Here is a 20,486-nt window from a genome sequence, read left to right on the forward strand (position 1 = left end):
AAATAAGTAAACATATTATAGATAATGAGCCCAGCTTTTAACTGTCAGAGATTGAATCAAAGGGGAAATGCTAGAACTAACCCTGTGGATATTGGATTGGAGTCAGAGGTATCAGTGTGAATGCATGCTTGTAAATATACATATGTACAGATTGGTAGATATAGGAATAAGTATGGCCATGTGTGTATACATGGGTTAGTAGACTTCATGTATTTCCTTGCTCTGTTCACTGAGAGGACCTAGAAGCAGTGAAATCCCAGTAGCCGTGAGCAACCTACTATCCAGGTTTTGTTTTCTAAATACCATCCTCCAGTAAAAGGGACCAGGGCATAATAATGGTATTGGGTTATAGCCCAGAGAATAAATATGCACAAGGCCATGCTGATATGAATGAACAACTGAATAAATAAACGGGAGAGAAGGAACAACTCTTCTGTACGGAAGAATTCCAAGTAATAAATATGGAAGGAATAAGCGAAATAGCAAATCACCATTAGAACATCACAGTAGTAATTGTTCCAGAGACGATGCACCAAAGAATGTTAAAATTAGGCAAAGAGCCTTTAAGGAAAAACAAAATATTTAGCTCAAGATGTCTCCCCAGTTATTTATTGATTATAAAGGGAAAAATAGTAACTTCACAAAGGAGAAACTTGACAGAGACCACCTTAACTAAGTCATCATCGGTGATAAGGTACTGATACCTTGTACCTCCTGGTGTGATGCACTGGGAATGGCATATCACCTCTGTGGTCATTAACCTCAAAATCAATAAGAAAATCTAATTATGAGAAAACATGACAAACCCAGATTGAGGGATAGTCAACAAATACCTGACCAGGACTCTTTAAAAGTGTGGAGGTCATGCAAGACCAAGGAGTTATCACAGATTGGAGGAGACTAAGGATACCTAACAAGTCAATTCATCATGGATCCTGGACCAGAATAAGAACTAGTGGAACAACCAGTGATAGTTGAGTACCGTCTATAGTTTAGCTGATAGTACTGTCCCAGTGTTAATTTCTTAGTATCCATAATTGTAAGTCTAAGAGTACCCGCAAACATAGAAAACAAACTTATGGTTACTAAAGGGGGTGGGGAGGACAAATTAGGAGTATGGGATTAACAGATACAAACTACTATACATAAAATAGATAAGCAACAAGGATTTACTGTATAACACAGGGAATTATACCCAATATCTTGTAATAACCTATAATGGAATATAAACTGCAAACAAAACGCACCTGAATCACTGTGTTGTACACCCAAAACTAGCACAACATTGTAAATCAACTCTACTTCAATAGAATAAAGTATTTCAAAATAAAAAGGGCTTTTTGTGTGCAACACACACACAAAGGAAAAATAATGTGTTCTATGGTGAAAAGTTGGAAGTGACTGGTTTAGGTGAGGAAACATGAAGAGCAGAATGGGCCTTCGTGTATAATAAGCACACTTCCATTTTAGAGCTGGTTAACTGAGAGGTAAGGGGACTTGGCCAAGGACACAATGCTAGCAGCTGTAGGGGCAGGACTAGGACCTGGGTTTTCTGGCTCTTGATGTGTCACCTTTTCCATCCCATTCCCTGCCTCTCTGCTCCAGGGGAGGATTTTCCTATAACTGTTTTGATAATAGTTTCTGCTTTGCATGTTTTCTTAAGTATATTTCATAGTCCTAGTTAGATATCTTATTGAGTCAAATATCCGCCGTGTTCCCTGTTGTGGGTATCTGTTTGAATCATGTCTACCCTCCAGGTGATGGCTTATGTATTTGTCTTACTCTTTCCAGCAAAAACTGGAGACAAGCAAAAGGCCTCTGTCTGGAACTTCCACTACCTCCAAAAGCACCTCCCCAACCCTCACGCCTTCGCCTTCTCCCAAAGGGCATGCAGCCGAGTCCTCCGTGTCCTCCTCCTCCTCCCACCGGCAGTCCAAGAGCAGCGGGGGCTCCAGCAGCGGCACCATCACTGATGAGGGTGGGTCCCCTGAGGTCCTGAAAACCCACCCTTTCCTCTGCACCATGGTGACGTAGCAGGTGCCCTTCACTGCTGTAGCCATCCTAGGTCAGGTGTTTTATCATTTTCTTCAGTCAGACAAAAACAGCTGTCTCTCCCCTTCCCTGATTCTACCTTGTATTTTAGTCTTCACTGAGCTTACATACCTAAAAAGTATATAGTAGTTTTTGAATGTAGGTGAGTTTTGTTTATATATATGAACATACACCTGTAGAACTGCTTCTCCAACACCAGTTATGTGTCTTTCCTGAACCTTGTACAAATCGGCATCTGTCAGTTGCAAGGAATGGAATCTCCAATCAAACTGATTTAATCAGAAACAAAACCAAAAAACTGATTATTTATTGGCTAATATAATGGAAGTATCTAGGGTGTGCTTCAGGCATGTCTGAATCCAGGTGCTTTGGGGGTATTTCTCCCTGTGTCTCAGGCAGGCTGTCTTCAAGAGCGGCAAGGATACCCCCAGCAGATTCATGCTGACTTCTTCCTACTAACTTAACAACCCCAGCAGAAAGAGTGCTGCTTTCTTAGTAGGTCCAGCAAAATCCCAGGGGTAAAGGTCATTGTCCCGTCTTGGCTGTATTTATAACAGCTCAGGTTGTTTGCCCATCCTCGACTATCTCTGTGTCTCCAAGGGTGGAGTGTGTCTGCCTTTGGAGCCAGGGTCGGGCTCAGGTCTGTGTGGATTGGGAGTGGGAGGGAAGTAGCTCCTCAAAGGAAAGTGGGAGTGGATGGAGGGCAAGCAAAAGCAGATGTAACCAGGAGAACACTGGACCCTGCGTGAGTGGGGATGATGAGGAAAGGAAGGTGGACCGGACAGCAGGGCAGGAGTGGAGACTGTGCGTTGAGTCCCCAGATAAAGATGTGAAGATATAAAAGATAAAGGAGGAAAGAAGCTCATCCTTTGAAACTGCCCTCTGGTGGCTCCTGGGAGCAGGGATGGGGGAGGAGGGAGCAGAGCTTTGATGTGAGATGGGGCCCGGGCAGGTGCAAATCAAGGAGTATAAATCAGAGAGGGGAGGAGACTCTCGTGTGTGTGGTCCTCACAAGCACATTTGCAGGCATTTCGCTGCAGCTACTGGGAGGGAGTGCAGAGCAGATTCTGCCCAGCAAGTGATAAGCTGAAATCAACTGCACAGGCTGTGATCTGTACTGAGTTGATAAATGTACACTGCCATTGGCATCCTCTTTATTTGGGGCTGCTTTTATTGTTTTGTGATGTCTAGTGCAATCATTTATAAAAGCTTCAGAGATTCACTAGCAACCCCATTCCTCCCTAACCATGTTTTCTTTTTTTTTCTTCCTTTTTTTTAAATAATGGTTTTTCTTTTTTTCTTTTTTTTCCTAACCACACTATGTGGCTTGTGGGATCTTAGTTCCCCGACCAGGGATTGAACCCAGGCCCTTGGCAGTGAGAGCGTGGAGTCCTAACCACTGGACCTCCAGGGAATTCCCCCAACTGTGTTTTCTGTGTGGAGTCTTAAGTTCCCCACCCATGAACTCTCCTGCCTCAGAGGCTTTCGGGAATCTAAACTCCTAGAGGTTCATTTTGGAATTTGTGCCCCACCTTTTTCCAAAAAAGAGTTGAGACAGTGGATATCTAAACGCACTGTCGGTGCCTACTGTTCTTCCCTCTCATTCATTATTTTAAAAAAGATTTGCAAAGCCTAGTTGGGATAAAAACAGAGGAGGACCTGACAGCAAATTCTTTTTAGGTTAACTTCTCTGGCTTAGAAAGCCTTTTTTTCCCTCCTTGGGTTCCTGGGTCCAGAGGCAACAAGACCCTTGTCCTGCAGGCATTAGATTTTCACAGATCAGAGTCTGCAGTCCATCTCCATAGCCATTCTTTATGATATTTTTGTGGGAAACCTGTAGCCCTTGTCAAGGACTGCATGCAAGCCTTTGCCCTAATTCAGCAAAGTTGCTCACATGAAGTTCCAACATCTATCTTCGTTGTTTCATCTCATCTCGCACTTTCACGTGAACGGAAGCATCAGTGAGCCTTCATGTAGGAGCTATGCGCATTGTCTCTGTCTGTAAGAATAAGGCAAAAGTCAATGAAGGCATTCAATGAGACGCCTGAAATGCAGTGAAGGCATTGGCTATATGGAATTCAGAATACAAAGTATTGTGTAATTTATTATTATATGTAAATTGTGCGCACACATCCTTAAATCAGTAAAATCTGCAGTAAAATTATGTACCTACTTACATGCATACATTCTGCCTCCTAGAGAGCTGGTTGTTTAACATTTACCAGCGCACAGGTATGGAGAGAGACTCGTGGAGGGAACAGCAGGAGCAAAGCATTATAAGCATCACAAACCTATAATGGGTTATGTGTGGGTTGGGACTCATTTCATCTCATACATCCTAGCTCATTCATAGCTCTTCTCTGAAGCCTCTCTGGTCCCTTGGGCTGGTCAGCTGTCCTCTCTGCCCCCAGATCCCCTTATTCATGCCCCTCGCCATATAAACTCATCACCAGTGGGAGAAGTGGCAGAGCAGTGTGTGTAGCAGAGGCCTGATAGCTAAACCACTGGGTTTGAATCCCTGCTGTGTAACCTCATCCAAGATATGGTACCCAGCTTCCTGTGCCTTCCCCATCTGTAAATGGGGACAGTAATAGGGTCTACCTCGTGGGGTTGTTAATAGCAAATGGATCATCCAATACAAGGTGCCTGATGGTAAGCACCATGCATTAGCTCTCACCCTCTTCATTATATCTTCCCAGCCACACTGAGTTCCTTCACAGCAGGGACCTTTCCATCCTTGCATCCCCAGCATGTAGTAGGCACATTAGTAGCCACTGTTGAATGATGAATGAGTGAATAAAAGGACCTCTGACCTCCTAACCTCCAGTCCACTCTTCTGTAAACTGCATCCACTGCCACAGGACCTTTGCATTTGCTGTTCTCTCTGCCTGGATGCTGCCTGGTGCTCTTTGTCTTGATATCTGCACAGCTCACTCCTTCATTTACTGCTCAAATGTCACCTTCTGAGAGGCCTTCCCTGACCACCCTCTATAAAACAACATTCACACCTCCCCTGTCGACCTCCCCCACCCTGCTCTGTTCTTCCTCATTACCTTGAGCCTGACAGCCTGCTTATGGTCTGCTTTAGTCCCTATTGAGTCCCAGTGCCTAGTCTGGTAAATCCCTATTGAATGTGTGAGTGAATGTTTCTTTAAGCCCCCCCAGATGGTGGTCTTGTCCCCTTGTTTATCCTCCCTGCTCTGGTAGCTTGATACTCAAAATCTTCTATTTTCCCCTGGGCTGTGTCCATCTGGCTATGGACACTCAGATACACCCTTCCTCCAGGAGGCCCATAGCCTCCGAGTGCTTGGGGCAAACCTTGACTCTGGTCTGAAGCCCACCTGCCTGTTCTCTCCAGTTCTTTTCCTGGCTAGCTGAGAACTGCTGTCATTAGTGTTTACTGCAGGTGTAGCTAACAGCAGTCAAGAAATCATAATTAAAAATTGTTCTTGGACAGAAGGCAGAGTTTTGGTCCCAGCAGCTAGAACTCCAGGAACTTGGTGGCTGCAGCCATTGGAGAGTCAGCCATTGGAGCCTGGCCATGAACCCCCCCGCCCTCCATCTTCTGTCTTTATAGCCCAATCTGGGGTTTTGGGAGATGCTGAGAGCCTGCCCTGAGGGAAGAGTATGGCCAACAGGTGGCTCAGGATCCACCTTCAGCTTTATCCCCAGGATCACAGCTTAGATCTGCTTTCTGTGTTGGGGTTTTGGGTAGAATTTCTTTGAAATAAGATTACCGCTATTTTATGAAAGCTTGAAGATCACTCTTGATACATTTAACCAAATTCTAAAATATCTTATTTTGCATTCTTTCTCTCTTGAAGATGAACTGACTGGAATCCTTAAGAAATTATCACTTGAGAAATATCAGCCCATTTTTGAGGAGCAAGAGGTAAGGATGTTCTTTTTGAATGTCAATTTAAATCTTACCGTAAAACAGTTGCCTACATGTGTAGGTTGTCATTCTGTAAGCCTAGACTGATCTTTTTCCCTGAAACAGCTGAGGAAATAGAATTCTTGTTCAGCACATTTGGTTCCGTTCATAACAGTGAAATCCTGGGGACGTTATGGCTTGTTTTGTCATAATAGAATTTTATAATTTTGAGCTCTGCTCTCTCTAGTAAAGTTTGTGTCTGTCCTGTTCCCTTTTAGTTGAAGGGGATTGCCTAAGCAGGTTTTTAGGTTTAAAGCAGGTAAAGAAAAAATCCTAATGAATCTGTGTGTTAAGTGTCTGGATGTAAAGAGTCTGTGTCAGTCTAAGAGAGTTCCTATCTGCTTTAAAGCACTCACAGTCACATTTTTCAAAATTATTGGTCTGCAGTTTGGCAGTTTCTCAAGATGTTTAACAGAGCTACCTTATGACCCAGCACTCTCACTCCTAGGTGTATACCCAAGATAACGGAAAGCGTATGTTCACATGAAGTGTTCCTAGCAGCATTATTCATAGCAGCCCAAAAGTGGAACCAACCCACATGCCCATCAATTGGTGAATGAATAAATAAAATGTGTTACCTCTATGCCATGGAATGTAGCTTGGCCATAAAAAAGAAGGAAATACTTAGATACACACCGCAGCATGGATGAGCCTTGAAAGCACTGTGCTAAGTGAAAGAAGTTAGTCACAAAAGGCCACATATGGTGTGACTCCATTTATATGCAGTGTCCAGAATAGGCAAATATGTAGAGACAGACAGCAGATGAGTGGTTGCCAGGGAATGTGGGGAGAGAGAATGGGAGTGATTGCTAATGAGTATGGGTTTTCTTTTTGGGGTGATGAAAATGTTCTAAAATTAAGTGTGGTGACGGTTGCACAACTCTGTACCGAAAATGTTTGAATTGTACACTTTAAATGGGTGAATTGTATGGTAGGTGAATTACATCTCAATAAGATGTTAAAATCATTACTGTTGGCCAAACAGAACTCCTCAGTGGGCCCATTATCCGCCAGGGTGTAATCACTGGCTGAGAGCATTCTGGTACCCAGTTTAGTACATGACAACTGTCATAGCTATCGGAGCAATCATGAGCATCGCTCATTGTCCCCAGCAAGCTTGAGAGGCAGTTGAGGAGTTTGCATTTTGGTTCAAGAAGCAGTCAGGGGTGCTGTGGCTTTCTTCCTTAGTTTGCTTTTCTGCCCTATCCAGTCTGTCCTTCCTGCCTTCTTGATGTCTTAAACTTCAGCGGTGACTTTTCTTATTGTAAAAAAAAAAAAAAAAACTTTCCTGTTTGCTGATGGCTCCCTGCTATTATTTCATGCATTCCATGCTTTCCGAGGAGCTGGCCATGGGGATCCACACGCAGGCTGGGTGTGGGGTCTCTGCCACGGGTCTGGGATGATGGGGAAAGGGGAGTGTCCAGCAGGGCCAGGGGCAGCTGGTTTCCATCGAAACCACGTCACCTATTCCTTCAGCCCATCAGCACCTTGTGGTCTGTAAGGTCCCAGAGAGATGTTATCAGAGGGGCTCTCTCTGCATCTCAGAGGGCGCTTGGTGTTGGGTAAGGGAGCAGACCCTTCCGCACTAACGCAAACCTGGTTCAGGATTTTTTTTTAAAATTCAGGAAAGTGAAGTGACTATTAAAAGAGATAAAGACAGGGAAGAAACTTCTCCTGGAGCGGAGGCCTAGGCAGGGATGACAGAAATGTTAGAATTTCTCTGGTAAAAACCAAGGACTGAACAGCGTTGAGGTGCCCTTTTTCTGAGCCCCTCTCTGCCTCCATTCTCCATGGCCCTTCTTTCCTTTATTGCTTCTGCTTGTTTATTTTCTCACTCTGTCTTTCCACAGTCTGCATCTCTCTTGCCCTTGGGAGGGAAGCATGGTGAGTACTGCCATATATTCATATTCTCTGTGCAGTACCTGGTACTGTTAAAAGTGCAGCAACATTGGAATTAACTTTCTAATAGCAGGACTTGGATTTTTACCACCCTAGTCGCCCAAGTTACTGTCTCAGAGACTTCCCTTACTTGTTTTGTTTTCAGAGTCTTTCCAGAATCTCTCCTAAAAATCCCAGGCCTAGAGCTGAGGAGAGTTCGTTTTTAATGATATTTTCAAATAAATTTTCAGCATAAAGCCAGGAATTGGAAGTTGTAAATTATAATTAACTCACTACTAATAAGCACTAATAGCTCATAACCATGACAGTCCTGTTGTGGTTGGGAAAAAAGAGGTGTGGCACCGAGCAGATGGTAGCAAATCCTCTTTTCTCTTCCCAGGTGGATATGGAAGCATTCCTCACACTCACCGATGGTGACTTGAAGGAGCTGGGTATTAAGACAGATGGATCCAGGCAGCAGATTTTGGCAGCGATTTCTGAACTGAACGCAGGCAAGGTATTGTTCTCAGTCTTTTTTTTTTTTTTTCTTTTTTTTCTTTTCCTGTTTCAAACAGCTGAGAGCTTCACTAGGATCCTTGGCCCTGGTGTTCCAGAGAGCGTCATGGTCTGATTTCATCACCCCTACGCGCACACACCTGGTGGAGGCCGGCCCCGCTTGCACACTTCTCATGGTCAAGGGGTCACCACCTTCCCGTATGCCTGCTCCTTTTCCAGATCTCTCTTCCCATAAGGTGGTTTCCCCTTAGATTCGGCTAAAATGTTCCCTCCGGTCATCTCAACCCGCAGGGCTGGGTTTTGCCCTCTGGAGCACAGTGGAAGTTGATTAAGACAGGCCCCAGAGTCAGGCCGACCTGGGTTTGAATCCCAGCTCCTCCACTTACAGTGACCCCGGGCAGGTCATAGCCTTCCCTGAGCCTCGCTTTCTCGTCTGTCGGGTGGGAGCGATGGGCTGGCTGCCAGGACTAAAATGCTTAGCAGAGCCCCTGGCACACAGAGCTGCCAGTCACTGTTGTTATTGTTGGCATCGTGCATTTTCATCCGATGTTCAGTTTCTGTTTCATCAGCGTTAAAGCTGAAGATGGGCAGTGCCCCCCCCCCCCCACCCAAAAGCACACGTGCAAAAGACCGGCAAACCAAACACAGCAGAGGTGAGGCGCCGCTCACTCTGCAGACAGTTGCACCGTTGCTCTAGGGCTATGCGCATTCCTTTGCCTTCTGCCTTTTTCCCTAACGTGGGCTGGATGTTTTTGTCTCTTAGTCAAGCAACAATATATAACACGTGCTTACCTGTTGCTTTTTCACACGTTGCCTAACAGCTCCCCACTTGCTAGACAATAACGACAGGTAAAATCTGGGATTTTACCGTTATAAAGAGTGCCAGAATGGCCAGCTCTGCCTTTTTACTTTTCCTTCTGTTGTTTTGTTCCTCAGGCTGTGTTCCACAATGTGAGGTTATGTCAGAGATCGTGACCATTTTGTGGTTCTGTCTATATATTGCTGGATAAGCACAGAAATATTGAACAGACCTGTAGTGACGATGGCAAGTAAATATCCACGTAGCATTTTATCATTCACAAATCACTCTGCACACATTTCCTCAGTTAATCCGGGAGGCCGGTACCCCCACAATTCCCTGGTCCAGCCCAGGAGCAGGGGCGGGGACGGGGGCGGGGGGGTTGTCTTCCTCACTGATTCCTGCGGCACCGCACAGCTCCTCCAGGCCCCTCCCGGCCTCACCAGGTTGGGGGCTGGTTTTACTGTCATCGTTGACATCACTATTTTGCCTGTCTATAGGCTGTGAGGTAGTCCTTCAAAGCAATGTAGCTGGCATTGCTTCAGGTGTCTGTAAGCCTGAGCATTTTCCTGCAGGTCTTTGCTCTGTGTTCTTCCTTCTCTGCAAGTGGCCTATTCCTAAACAATACTCATCTGTCCTGGGACCATCACTGCCTCACTTTACAGATAGGGAAGCGGAGACTCCAAGAGGGACTGTGAGTCCTGACTCCCAGACCAGCATCATTTCTGCTCTGCCCTTAGACGTGAGGGGCAGAAGGTGAGCAGGTCTCGGCTGCTAGGAAGGGTTCACCCAGGGAACGGAGGCCTCTGGCTGGCTTCCCATGGGTGGATCACCTGAAGCCAGCACTAAAGTCTTTGCAGCATTGATTTCTTCATGAGAAATCTCCCTTTCTGTCTGCCATGTCCCAGGCACTGTGCAGGTGTCGAGCACTGAGAATCATTCTGTGCCCAGCTGTGCTCTGAGCACGTCACATCTAGTCATTCATGTAATAACCCTCACGAAAGATGGTGAGGTTGGTTTCAGTTTACAGATGAGGAAACGGAGGCACAGAGAGATCAGGGAACTTGCCCAACATTACACAGTCAATATGTGGCACAGCCAGGCTTAGAACCCAGAATTTGCATCCTGACCTCTGTGCCATCCTGCCTGGGTATAACCCATGAGCACAGGAGAGGCAAATTGTGTTGTGCGAGCTCCTGACTTAGAGTGGGGACTGGTAAGGCAAGGGACTGGAAGATGTTCCCAAGGAATGTCTTCCAGAGCAGGAGGGCTGCACTCTGAAGGAAGATAGGAACCACCTGGCAAAGGGGTAGAAGAAGAGTGCAGACCAGGCAGAGGGAAGCACATGTGCAAAGGCCCTGTGGTGAGAAGATGTGTGGTGCATTTAAAAAACTAAAGTAGTGGCTGTAGCATGGAGAGCAAGATGCCTGGTATGAGGGGAGGCCAGAAGGGACAGATTAACGCTCCCCCGGGTGGTCGAGGGTGACCTAGTCAGATGCGCAAGGGCTTTGGGAAGGGGACTAGGTGAGTGATGGTGGAGGGGCTCTGGCTTAGGAGTTAGGACCTTTCCCCCTCCTGGCTTCCAAGGGCCAGATGTGTGAGTCAAGGAGAGGATGGAGGTGAGGAAAGCCAAACTTAGCCCAGTTGAGCAGGAAGGACAGAAAAGGTTCTACATGTAGGGCCAGTGAGGACCTGGAAGGGTGTGGGAAGACAGGAGCTGGGTGTCATTGGAGCCTGGCCTGGGCTTGGTAGATGGTAACCGCTAATGCTTCTGGAAACCTCCCCTCTGCCCTCTGTGGTCATGCCTCCTTGGTCCAGAATCATAAAAAGCAGACAGACTGGGTTGGTTTGCAAATTTTAGGAAACTTAACTGTCATCATCAGAGTGGATAATGCGACATCCTGAGTCCACTCCAAAGAAGGACATTTTCCTTAAAGTCTGTACAGACTAGAACTTTTTTTTTTTTTTTAGTTTTCTCTCAAATTCATTGCCCCCCTTCTCCTTGTTTCTGTAAGTTTGTATCCCATACTAAACAGGGCTCCATGAAGAGAAGCAGAAGCAACAGCTGCTGGTAGTTGTCACGGTTCAGGCTGCATAACAAAATACCTTACACCTGCTGGCTTGTAAACGGAAGTTTACTTCTCAAGTGTGGAGGCTGGAAGTCTAAGATCAGGGTGCCCGCATAGTTGAGTTTGGTGAGGGTCCTCTTCCAAGTTGCATGCTGCCACCTTCTCATGTGTCCCCACGTAGCCCCAAACAGAGAGAAGCAAATCTCTCTTATCTCTTCTTATAGGGGCACCAATGGTGTCATAGGAACCCCACCCTCATGACCTCACCTAATCCGAATCACCTCCCAAAGGCCCAGCCTCCTAACACCATCACATTGAGGGGTTAGGGTTTCAACACAGGACACAAACATTCAGCCCATAACAGTGGTCTTCCTTGGGGGCCCCAGCTGACCACCTCCCAACTGAAAGACCCAGGTGCATCCGACATGCCAGGCCACCCACGTCCTCCCCACCGGTAGCATCCGCCCTGCAAAGTCAGGCAATCCCATGTGGAGATAGGGGCAAGGGGAAGGAGATGAGCTGAACTAACCACTGGAGAATGGCCCTATTATTCAAGGGTTGGTAGTGCCAGACAATGTCCTGTGGAAATGAGGACTGTGTGTCAGGTGTATCTTAGAGCAAAGGTGTGATTGGGAGAAGCTGAATATCACAAAAGCAAGTGTATCTTCCCTCTTTAGGTTACCACGGCAAATCTGTGCTGGTTCTTAGAAAGAGCAAAGAACTTCTCAGGCTGAGTGTGGCTTCCTAGAGCTCTTTGGATGCCCGGGGCCTTGGCTCTTCTGGGCTGGACCTGCCTGACCCCGCGTCCTGTCTCCTTCTTTATTGCTCCAGGGCATGAGTTTCTCTTTCTAAGGGTCATCCTTTTTCTTCTCTCTCTTTTTTTTTTAAAGCAAACTCTGTTTATTTTAAAGCATAAATAATACAAATAGCTTTATCAGAAACATGCACAGGATATTAGAAGATGTATATTATTTCAGAAATTTTATGTGCAATACCAAGAACGGTGGTCATTAACATGCAATTGATACTTTCAACTTGTCCTTGTGAAGACAGTTATTTAACCTTCTCCATTAATTTCTTTTTTCTTTTTCCAGAACTTTTATTGAGATACAGTTGACATACAATAAACTGCATATATTTAGAGTGTACAATTTGGTATCCCAATCTCCCAATTCATTCCCCCTCAACCCTCCCCACTTTCCCCACTTGGTGTCCATACGTTTGTTCTCTACATCTGTGTCTCTATTTCTGCCTTGCAAACTGGTTGATTTGTACCATTTTTCTATAGTCCACATATATGTGTTAATATACGATATTTTTTTTCACTTTCTGACTCACTTCACTCTGTATGACAGTCTCTAGGTCCATCCCTGTCTCTACAAATGTCCCAGTTTCATTGCTTTTTACAGCTGAGTAATATTCCATTGTGTATATTTACTACATCTTCTTTATCCATTCATCTGTTGATGGACATTTAGGTTGCTTCCATGTCCTGGCTATTGTAAATAGTGCTGCAATGAACATTGGAGTGCATGTGTCTTTTTGAATTATGGTGTTCTCTGGGTATGTGCCCAGCAGTGGGATTGCTGGGTCATATGGTAGTTCTGTTTTTAGTTTTGCAAGGAACCTCCATACTGTTCTCCATAGTGGCTGTATCAACTTACATTCCCACCAGCAGTGCAAGAGTGTTGCCTTTTCTCCACACCCTCTCCAGCATTTACTGTTTGTAGATTTTCTGATGATGCCCATTCTAACCAGTGTGAGGTGATACCTCATTGTCTTTTTGATTTGCATTTCTCTAATAATTAGTGATGTTGAGCAGCTTTTCATGTGCCTCTCGGCCATCCATATATCTTCTTTGGAGAAATGCCTATTTAGGTCTTCTGCCCATTTTTTGATTGGGTTGTTTGTTTGGTTTTTTTTGATATTGAGCTGGATGAACTGTTTATATATTTTGGAGATTACTCCTTTGTCTGTTGATTCGTTTGCAAATATTTTCTCCCATTCTGGGGGTTGTCTTTTTGTCTTGCTTGTAGTTTCCTTTGCTGTGCAGAAGCTTTGAAGTTTCATTAGGTGCCACTTATTTATTTTTGTTTTTATTTCCATTACTCTAGGGGGTGGATCAAAAAAGATCTTGCTGTGATTTATGTCGAAGAGTGTTCTTCCTGTGTTTTCCTCCAGGAGTTTTATAGTGTCTGGCCTTACATTTAGGTCTTTAATCCATCTGGAGTTTATTTTTGTGTATGGTGTTAAGGAGTGTTCTAATTTCATTCTCTTACATGTAGCTGTCCAGTTTTCCCAGCACCACTTATTGAAGAGGCTGCCTTTTCTCCATTGTATATCCTTGGCTCCTTTGTCATAGATTAGTTGACCATAGTTTATCTCTGGGCTTTCTATCCTCTTCCATTGATCTATATTTCTGTTTTTGTGCCAGTACCATACTGTCTTGATCACTGTGGCCTTGTAGCATAGCCTGAAGTCGGGAAGCCTGATTCCACCAACTCTGTCTTTCCTTCTCAAGATTGCTTTGGCTATTCAGGGTCTTTTTTGTTTCCATACAGATTGTAAAATTTCTTGTTCTAGTTCTGTGAAAAATGCCATTGGTAATTTGATGGGGATTGCATTGAATCTGTAAATTGCTTTGGGTAGTATAGTCATTTTCACAATGTTGATTCTTCCAATCCAAGAACATGGTATGTCCTTCCATCTGTTTGTGTCGTCTTTGATTTCTTTCATTAGTGTTTCATAGTTTTCTTAGTACAGGTCTTTTACCTCCTTGGGTAGGTTTATTCCTAGGTATTTTATTCTTTTTGTTGCAATGGTGAATGGAATTGTTTCCTTAATTTCTCTTTCCGATCTTTCATTGTTAGTGTATAGAAATGCAAGAGATTTCTGTGTGTTAATTTTGTATCCTGCAACTTTACCAAATTGATTGATTAGCTCAAGTAGTTTTCTGGTGGCATCTTTAGGATTTTCTATGTATAATATCATGTCATCTGCGAACAGTGACAGTTTTACTTCTTCTTTTCAGATTTGGATTCCTTTTATTTCTTTTTCTTTTCTGATTGCTGTGGCAAGGACTTCCAAAATGATGTTGAATAATAGTGGCGAGAGTGGACATCCTTGTCCTGTTCCTGATCTTAGAGGGAATGCTTCCAGTTTTTCACCATTGAGAATGATATTTGCTGTGGGTTTGTCATATATGGCCTTTATTATGTTGAGGTAGATTCCTTCTGTGCCCACCTTCTGGAGAGTTTTTATCATAAATGGGTGTTGAATTTTGTCAAAAGCTTTTTCTGCATCTATTGAGATGATCATGTGGTTTTTATCCTTCAGTTTGTTAATATGGTGTATCACATTGATTGATTTGCATATATTGAAGAATCCTTGCATTCCAGGGATAAACCCCACTTGATCATTGTGTATGGTCTTTTCAATGTGTTGGATTCTGTTGGCTAGTATTTTGTTGAGGATTTTTGCATCTAAATTCATCAGTGGTTATTGGTCTGTAATTTTCTTTTTTTGTAGTATCTTTGTCTGGTTTTGGTATCAGGGTGATCGTGGCCTCATAAAATGAGTTTGGGAGTGTTCCTTCCTCTGCAATGTTTTGGAAGAGTTTGCAAAGGATGGGTGTTAGCTCTTCTCTAAATGTTTGATAAAATTCACCTGTGAATCCATCTGGTCCTGGACTTTTGTTTGTTGGGAGATTTTTAATCACAGTTTCAATTTCATTACTTGTGACTGGTCTGTTCATATTTTCTATGTCTTCATGATTCGGTCTTGGAAGGTTGTACATTTCTAAGAATCTGTCCATTTCATCCAGGTTGTCCATTTTATTGGCATATAGTTACTTGTTGTAGTCTCCTATGATGCTTTTTATTTCTGCGGTGTCCGTTGTAACTTCTCCTGTTTCCTTTCTAATTTTATTGATTTGAGTCCTCTCTCTCTTTTTTCTTGATAAGTCTTGCTAGAGGTTTATAGATTTTATTTATCTTCTCAAAGAACCAGCTTTTAGTTTTATTGATTTTTGTTATTGTTTCTATTTCATTTATTTCTGCTCTGATCTTTATGATTTCTCTCCGTCAACTAACTTTGGGTTTTGTTTGCTCTTCTTTCTCTAGTTTCTTTAAGTGTAAGGTTAGATTGTTTATTTGGGATGTTTCTTGTTTCTTGAGGTAGGATTGTATTGCTATAAACTTCCCTCTTAGAACTGCCTTTGCTGCATCCCATAAGTTTTGGATCGTGTTTTCATTGTCATTTGTCTCTAGGTATTTTTTGATTTCCTCTTTGATTTCTTCAGTGATCTGTTGGTTATTTAATAGCATATTGTTTAGCCTCCATGTGTTTGTGTTTTTTACAGTTTTTTTCCTGTAATTGATTTCTAATCTCATAGCGTTGTGGTCAGAAAAGATGCTTGATATGATTTCCATTTTCTTAAATTTACCAAGGCTTCATTTATGACTCAAAATGTGATCTATCCTGGAGAATGTTCCATGTGCACTTGAGAAGAATGTGTAATCTGCTGTTTTTGGATGTAATGTCCTATAGATATCTATTAAATCCAGCTGATTTATTATGTCATTTAAAGCTTGTGTTTCCTTATTAATTTTCTGTGTGGATGATCTGTCCTTTGGTGTAAGTGGGGTGTTAAAGTCCCCCACTATGATTGTGTTCCTGTCGATTTCCTCTTTCATAATTGTTAGCATTTGCCTTATATACTGAGGTGCTTCTATATTGGGTGCATATATATTTATAATTGTTATCTCTTCTTCTTGGATTGATTCCTTGATCTTTATGTAGTGTCCTTTCTTGTCTCTTGTAACATTTTTTATTTTAAAGTCTGTTTTATCAGATATGAGTATCGCTACTCCAGCTTTCTTTTGAAACCCAACCTTGGCCAAGAGAATACCCACTGTGGCTCAGATGCTCTGTACACAATTGAGACCTCACACAGGACACATGGGAGAGGAGAAGCCCAGCTTTTCTTGACCCCTCACCCCCATGTCTTTCTAGCTGTGGTCCACAGCATGCTGGAAGGATGTAGAATCAATTTAGTAGTTCAGCAGCAGCATTTTAACAAGCAAAATAGAACAGAGTAGAAAATATCAACATTCTTTGCAGGTAAGAAAACTAAAGCTTGTTTCAGTTGTATGGATTTACATACAAAATATAAAATATATTGTGATATAAAATATATTCCTACACAATCAAAAAAGTTTAAACACTTTGGCCAAAAAAATTTTTTTTTAATGAATATTCACCCAAAACCTGGCTCAGCCATAAAAGTATCCGCAAAGCAGTGTGGACCCTCACCCTGCAAGCTATTTCACTTCTGGGTGAGCCCACCCCAGTATTTGAGTTGTGATATATACTCAAGTCTGCTTATTAGTCTGTTAGTTTCAAACAAGTGGTATATTGGAGAAGGTTAAACAGAAATGATGGCCTGAGTTTCACCTTTAGTTAGTCCTAAGCCATTGCTTCTTTCCATTCCCCTTTTTTTGTGATTATCAAAGCAGTGCATATTCACCTTAATAAATTTGCACAGTACCAAAAAGGTGAAAAGAACTTATAAAGGAATCACAATCCAACCACCCAGAGGCCAATGCCGTTCGTATATGGGAAGATCACTCTGCAGCATTTTGTGCTGAATGTTTTTCTTTATGTGGCTGAGATGAATTTGGATCTATAATTTTACATTCTTCTTACTTCGTTTAACATTAAATATATGCAGTTACCCATGCCATTAGGAACTCTTTTAATAAAATGAATTTGCAAGGATGTACTAAAATTATTTTTTTTTAAATCCCTATTTGTTGGATATGTAGATATCCAAACTTTCTATAAATAGTGCTGCAGTGAGCAACTTCGTGTATAAGGCTTTCTAATTATCTCCTCAGAATAGACATATAAAAAAAGTGAAATCATGGAGTCAAAGAGTCTAAATCAAGGTATATGGTACTTCGTCTGAAATACCTTCCAGAAAGAGCCAGTGACCATCCCTACCAGCTGTGGGTATGAGTTCCAGCGTCACCCTTACCAGCAATGGAAAAAGCAGTTTGCTTTTTCATTTTTATTAATTTGATAGGCCAAGAAGTATGCCTTGTGTTAATATGTATTTCTTTAGCTACTGGATAGACTGAACATTTTTTTTCTACTGTTAATGGCCATTTGCTTTTTCTCCTTTTGAGAATCATGAGGCAGGTCCTTTGAAACCTGGGGGTTTTTGAAGGGCAGGTGTCATCTCCATCTTCAGTCAGCTGTGGATGCAGGCGGCCATGGCGGCTCTCATCCTCTGGGGCTCCCTCCTGAGGTTAGGAAGCGTAGCGTGCCGGAACCCTGTCTCGCCCTGACCTCGTTTCTCAGGCAGTCAAGGCTAAGGTGGTGTCTGATAATGACATGGCTGTCATCCCCTCTGTTTATTTTTCAGCCCTCTGCAGTTCGCACAGTGTCAGCCCTTTCATTATCTCAGGTTGAGCCTCATCACAGCCCCAGCATGTGATACCATCCCCCTTTTACAGATCCAGAAACTCAGCGGCATGGGGTCATACCTGGGACAGAGTGAGTGGTGGGTTAGGGATTCGGGATCCTCTGGCCCCACCTGCGATGCTCTGTCCTCTGCCTTGCAGCCTTTAGGTGTGTGTTGATGGAATCCTGAGAGCACTTTTCCAGCTGTCTTGGAAAGATGACTTGGAAGGATTGTGTGAAGGGAGACCCTTCCTGCCCTCCCAGGTGTCCAAGAGGCCTCATCATCACCAGAGGTCTCTGCTTGGGGATCTGGAAAGGGAAGGCCATGAAATGAAAGAGGAGAAAGTTTAAAGCCTAGGCTCATTTTGTGGAGTTTCTTTTTTTTTTCCCCCACTCTTGGCAGAGAACAATCTGACAGAGATTGTTCATTTTCAATTTGCTTTACATTTTGACCACATTTATTTCTTGGTTTAAAAAATACATGCTTAATCTACACTGCTGCCCTCTGAGGTCAGGACATGACGGCCTCCTGCTGCCCACCTGCAGCCCAATGTCACAGCAGCCATTTGAGGTACAGTTATCATCTTCATTTTATAGATGAGGAAATTAAGGCCCAGAGGGATGAAGTATCTTGCTCAAGGTCACCCAGCTATTAAATGGGAGGGTTGGGATTTGAACCCAGGCTGTTTGATGCTAGGCTCTGTTCTTAATCTCTATGTATCACTGGCTCTCACCTATGTATTCAGTGAAGATGTCCTTTGGGCTTTAAAGAAACATCCACATTCCCGCTCTTTTCCCATCTCAAAGTGTGTGTGTAAAGGGTAGTGACTCTGAGGGGGGTCTGCAAGGATGGGGTGAGAAGCAAATCACCGTGGAAACGAACCTGTCATCTTTTGGACAAGGGGGAGTGAAGGCAGTTCAAACTCTCACTCTGTATCAGAAAATTCGGCTCCCACTGAATTCCCTGGGAAAATGATGCACAGAGCAGGGCAGGGTAGGAGACTTCCCTTCCAGGCCGAGTGGCCCAGGGCAAGGCATTCCTGCTCCCTGGGTTCTGCTGCCAGTACTCACCTGGGAGATTGGACCCCTGCATCTTGGGGGCCTCTCTAGCCCTGGCATGCTGTGTTTGTGGGTGCTGGGGGAGATTCTGACTCAGAATGTTTTTATTAAACTCAGTACTCTTTCAATTAAGTAATTTGTTTTCCCCAAGACGCCCATGGGTTTTTCAAGTATGAGTTAAACATTAACAGCACTGTGTCAATTGAATTAATGGCTAAGAGATTTAACAAAACTTTCTGTGTCTGTTTTCAACTTCCTCCACAGGGACGTGAGAGACAAATTTTACAGGAAACCATCCACAACTTCCACTCTTCCTTCGAGAGCAGCGCCAGCAACACCAGGGCCCCTGGAAACAATCCCTGTACGTGACCCTCCTTCCCGTGGTCACCAGCAGGAGCTTTCTGAATCTCAGTACCCCCTTCACATGGCCGGTGCTCCAGCCACCACCAGACCGTCCCCATTCCCTGAAACACACTATGGTTTGTTACACCGCTGTGCCTTAGTCCCTCTGCCTGGAACACCTGTCTTCCCTTCTCTGCTGTAGCAGTTGGTGATGCTTGTTGCTGTAACAAACTCCAGCACAGCAGAGATTTATTCTCCCATAAAATCCAGTATGGCTGCTTCTGCTTGGCAGAAGCACATGGTGATTCAGGGGCCCAGCTCCTTTCATCTGTGGCTTTGCCATTTCTGCGGGCTTCGGAGGCTTTGTTTCTGGGTGGCAGAGGGGAAAGGGATGGTGAAGAAGGCACAACCATTTCTTAACTGCTTTACCCTTAGCTGCTTACATTGCATTGGTTCCTCCTGCTCACGTTCTGTGCGCCACTCGTAGTCACGTGGCCCCACCTGGATACAAAGGAGACAGGGAAGTGTAGTCATTGTTCAGGTAGTGGCTTCACAGTAACAACTCTGTACTTAGATGGGGGAGCACATATTTTGGTGGAAGGTTAGCCACTCTTCCACATCTTCCCTTAGAACTTCTAACTTGTCCCTAATGGTCCAAATCACCTATCAAATGAAGCCTTTCTCAACTCCCTTACACAGAACTAACTCCTCCAGCCACTGAGGCCCCCTTACTGCTCTTGTGTCAACTCTGCTCTAGCACTTCACTGCACCTGCTGCAGACAGCATACAACAGCTGTTCAGAATGTGTATGTTGAATGCATTTTTCTTTCTTGCAAAGGCAGCCTTTTATATAGGAAAAAAGGGGAGGCCCAAGGTGTGATCTTGAGGGATTCCTTTTCCTTCCTGGCCTTCAGTTTCCTTGTCTGTGGTCAGGCAAGACAATGCTCTGATATTCCACACTGCTCACCCCATATCACAGTAGGGCTTTTCCACTTTGGGTGGGAGCAGAAGCCCCTATATATTACATTGTGGAAGGAGCTGGGTGCTCACCTTTTCTAGGCAAAGAAGTGAAGAATTGGGAGTTTCTTCTAAGGCTACATTCCTCAGAAGGGAATCAGCCAGTGTAGTTTTCTACCGTGTCATATTCTATGAAAGGGACTCTGACTTTTAAGTCCAGTAGGTTTCTGAAATATCTTCAAGCATGTAATTCATTTGACCAACACTTGCATTTCTGCCATGTGCTGGGTGCTGAGTGTACAGAGGTGAGTCAGAACCAGTCCCCACCCTGGAGGACCTGGACAGCAAGAGAAGACATGAATGATGGTCCCAGCCTCAAGGGGCAGCATGGAGGAGTGGAGAGAGCGTGTGCTCT

The 20,486-nt window shown here is 43.9% G+C and overlaps 1 protein-coding gene across 2 annotated transcripts in view; it reads left to right on the plus strand.

Moving 5' to 3' along the window:
• Positions 1 to 20,486, plus strand: part of ANKS6 (ankyrin repeat and sterile alpha motif domain containing 6) — a 55,010-nt gene that overhangs the window by 30,963 nt on the left and 3,561 nt on the right. For both annotated transcript variants that reach the window (XR_009051628.1, XM_057725186.1), the window contains exons 12-15: positions 1,792 to 1,978; positions 5,877 to 5,944; positions 8,265 to 8,381; positions 19,037 to 19,133. Coding sequence is in view for 1 of the 2 variants with exons in the window: in XM_057725186.1 (XP_057581169.1) it covers positions 1,792 to 1,978; positions 5,877 to 5,944; positions 8,265 to 8,381; positions 19,037 to 19,133 (469 nt within the window). In the remaining variant the exon portion in view is untranslated. The remainder of the gene's footprint in view (positions 1 to 1,791; positions 1,979 to 5,876; positions 5,945 to 8,264; positions 8,382 to 19,036; positions 19,134 to 20,486) is intronic.

Source organism: Hippopotamus amphibius, chromosome 2, assembly GCF_030028045.1.
Source record: "Hippopotamus amphibius kiboko isolate mHipAmp2 chromosome 2, mHipAmp2.hap2, whole genome shotgun sequence".
NCBI classification, from domain to species: domain Eukaryota; kingdom Metazoa; phylum Chordata; class Mammalia; order Artiodactyla; family Hippopotamidae; genus Hippopotamus; species Hippopotamus amphibius.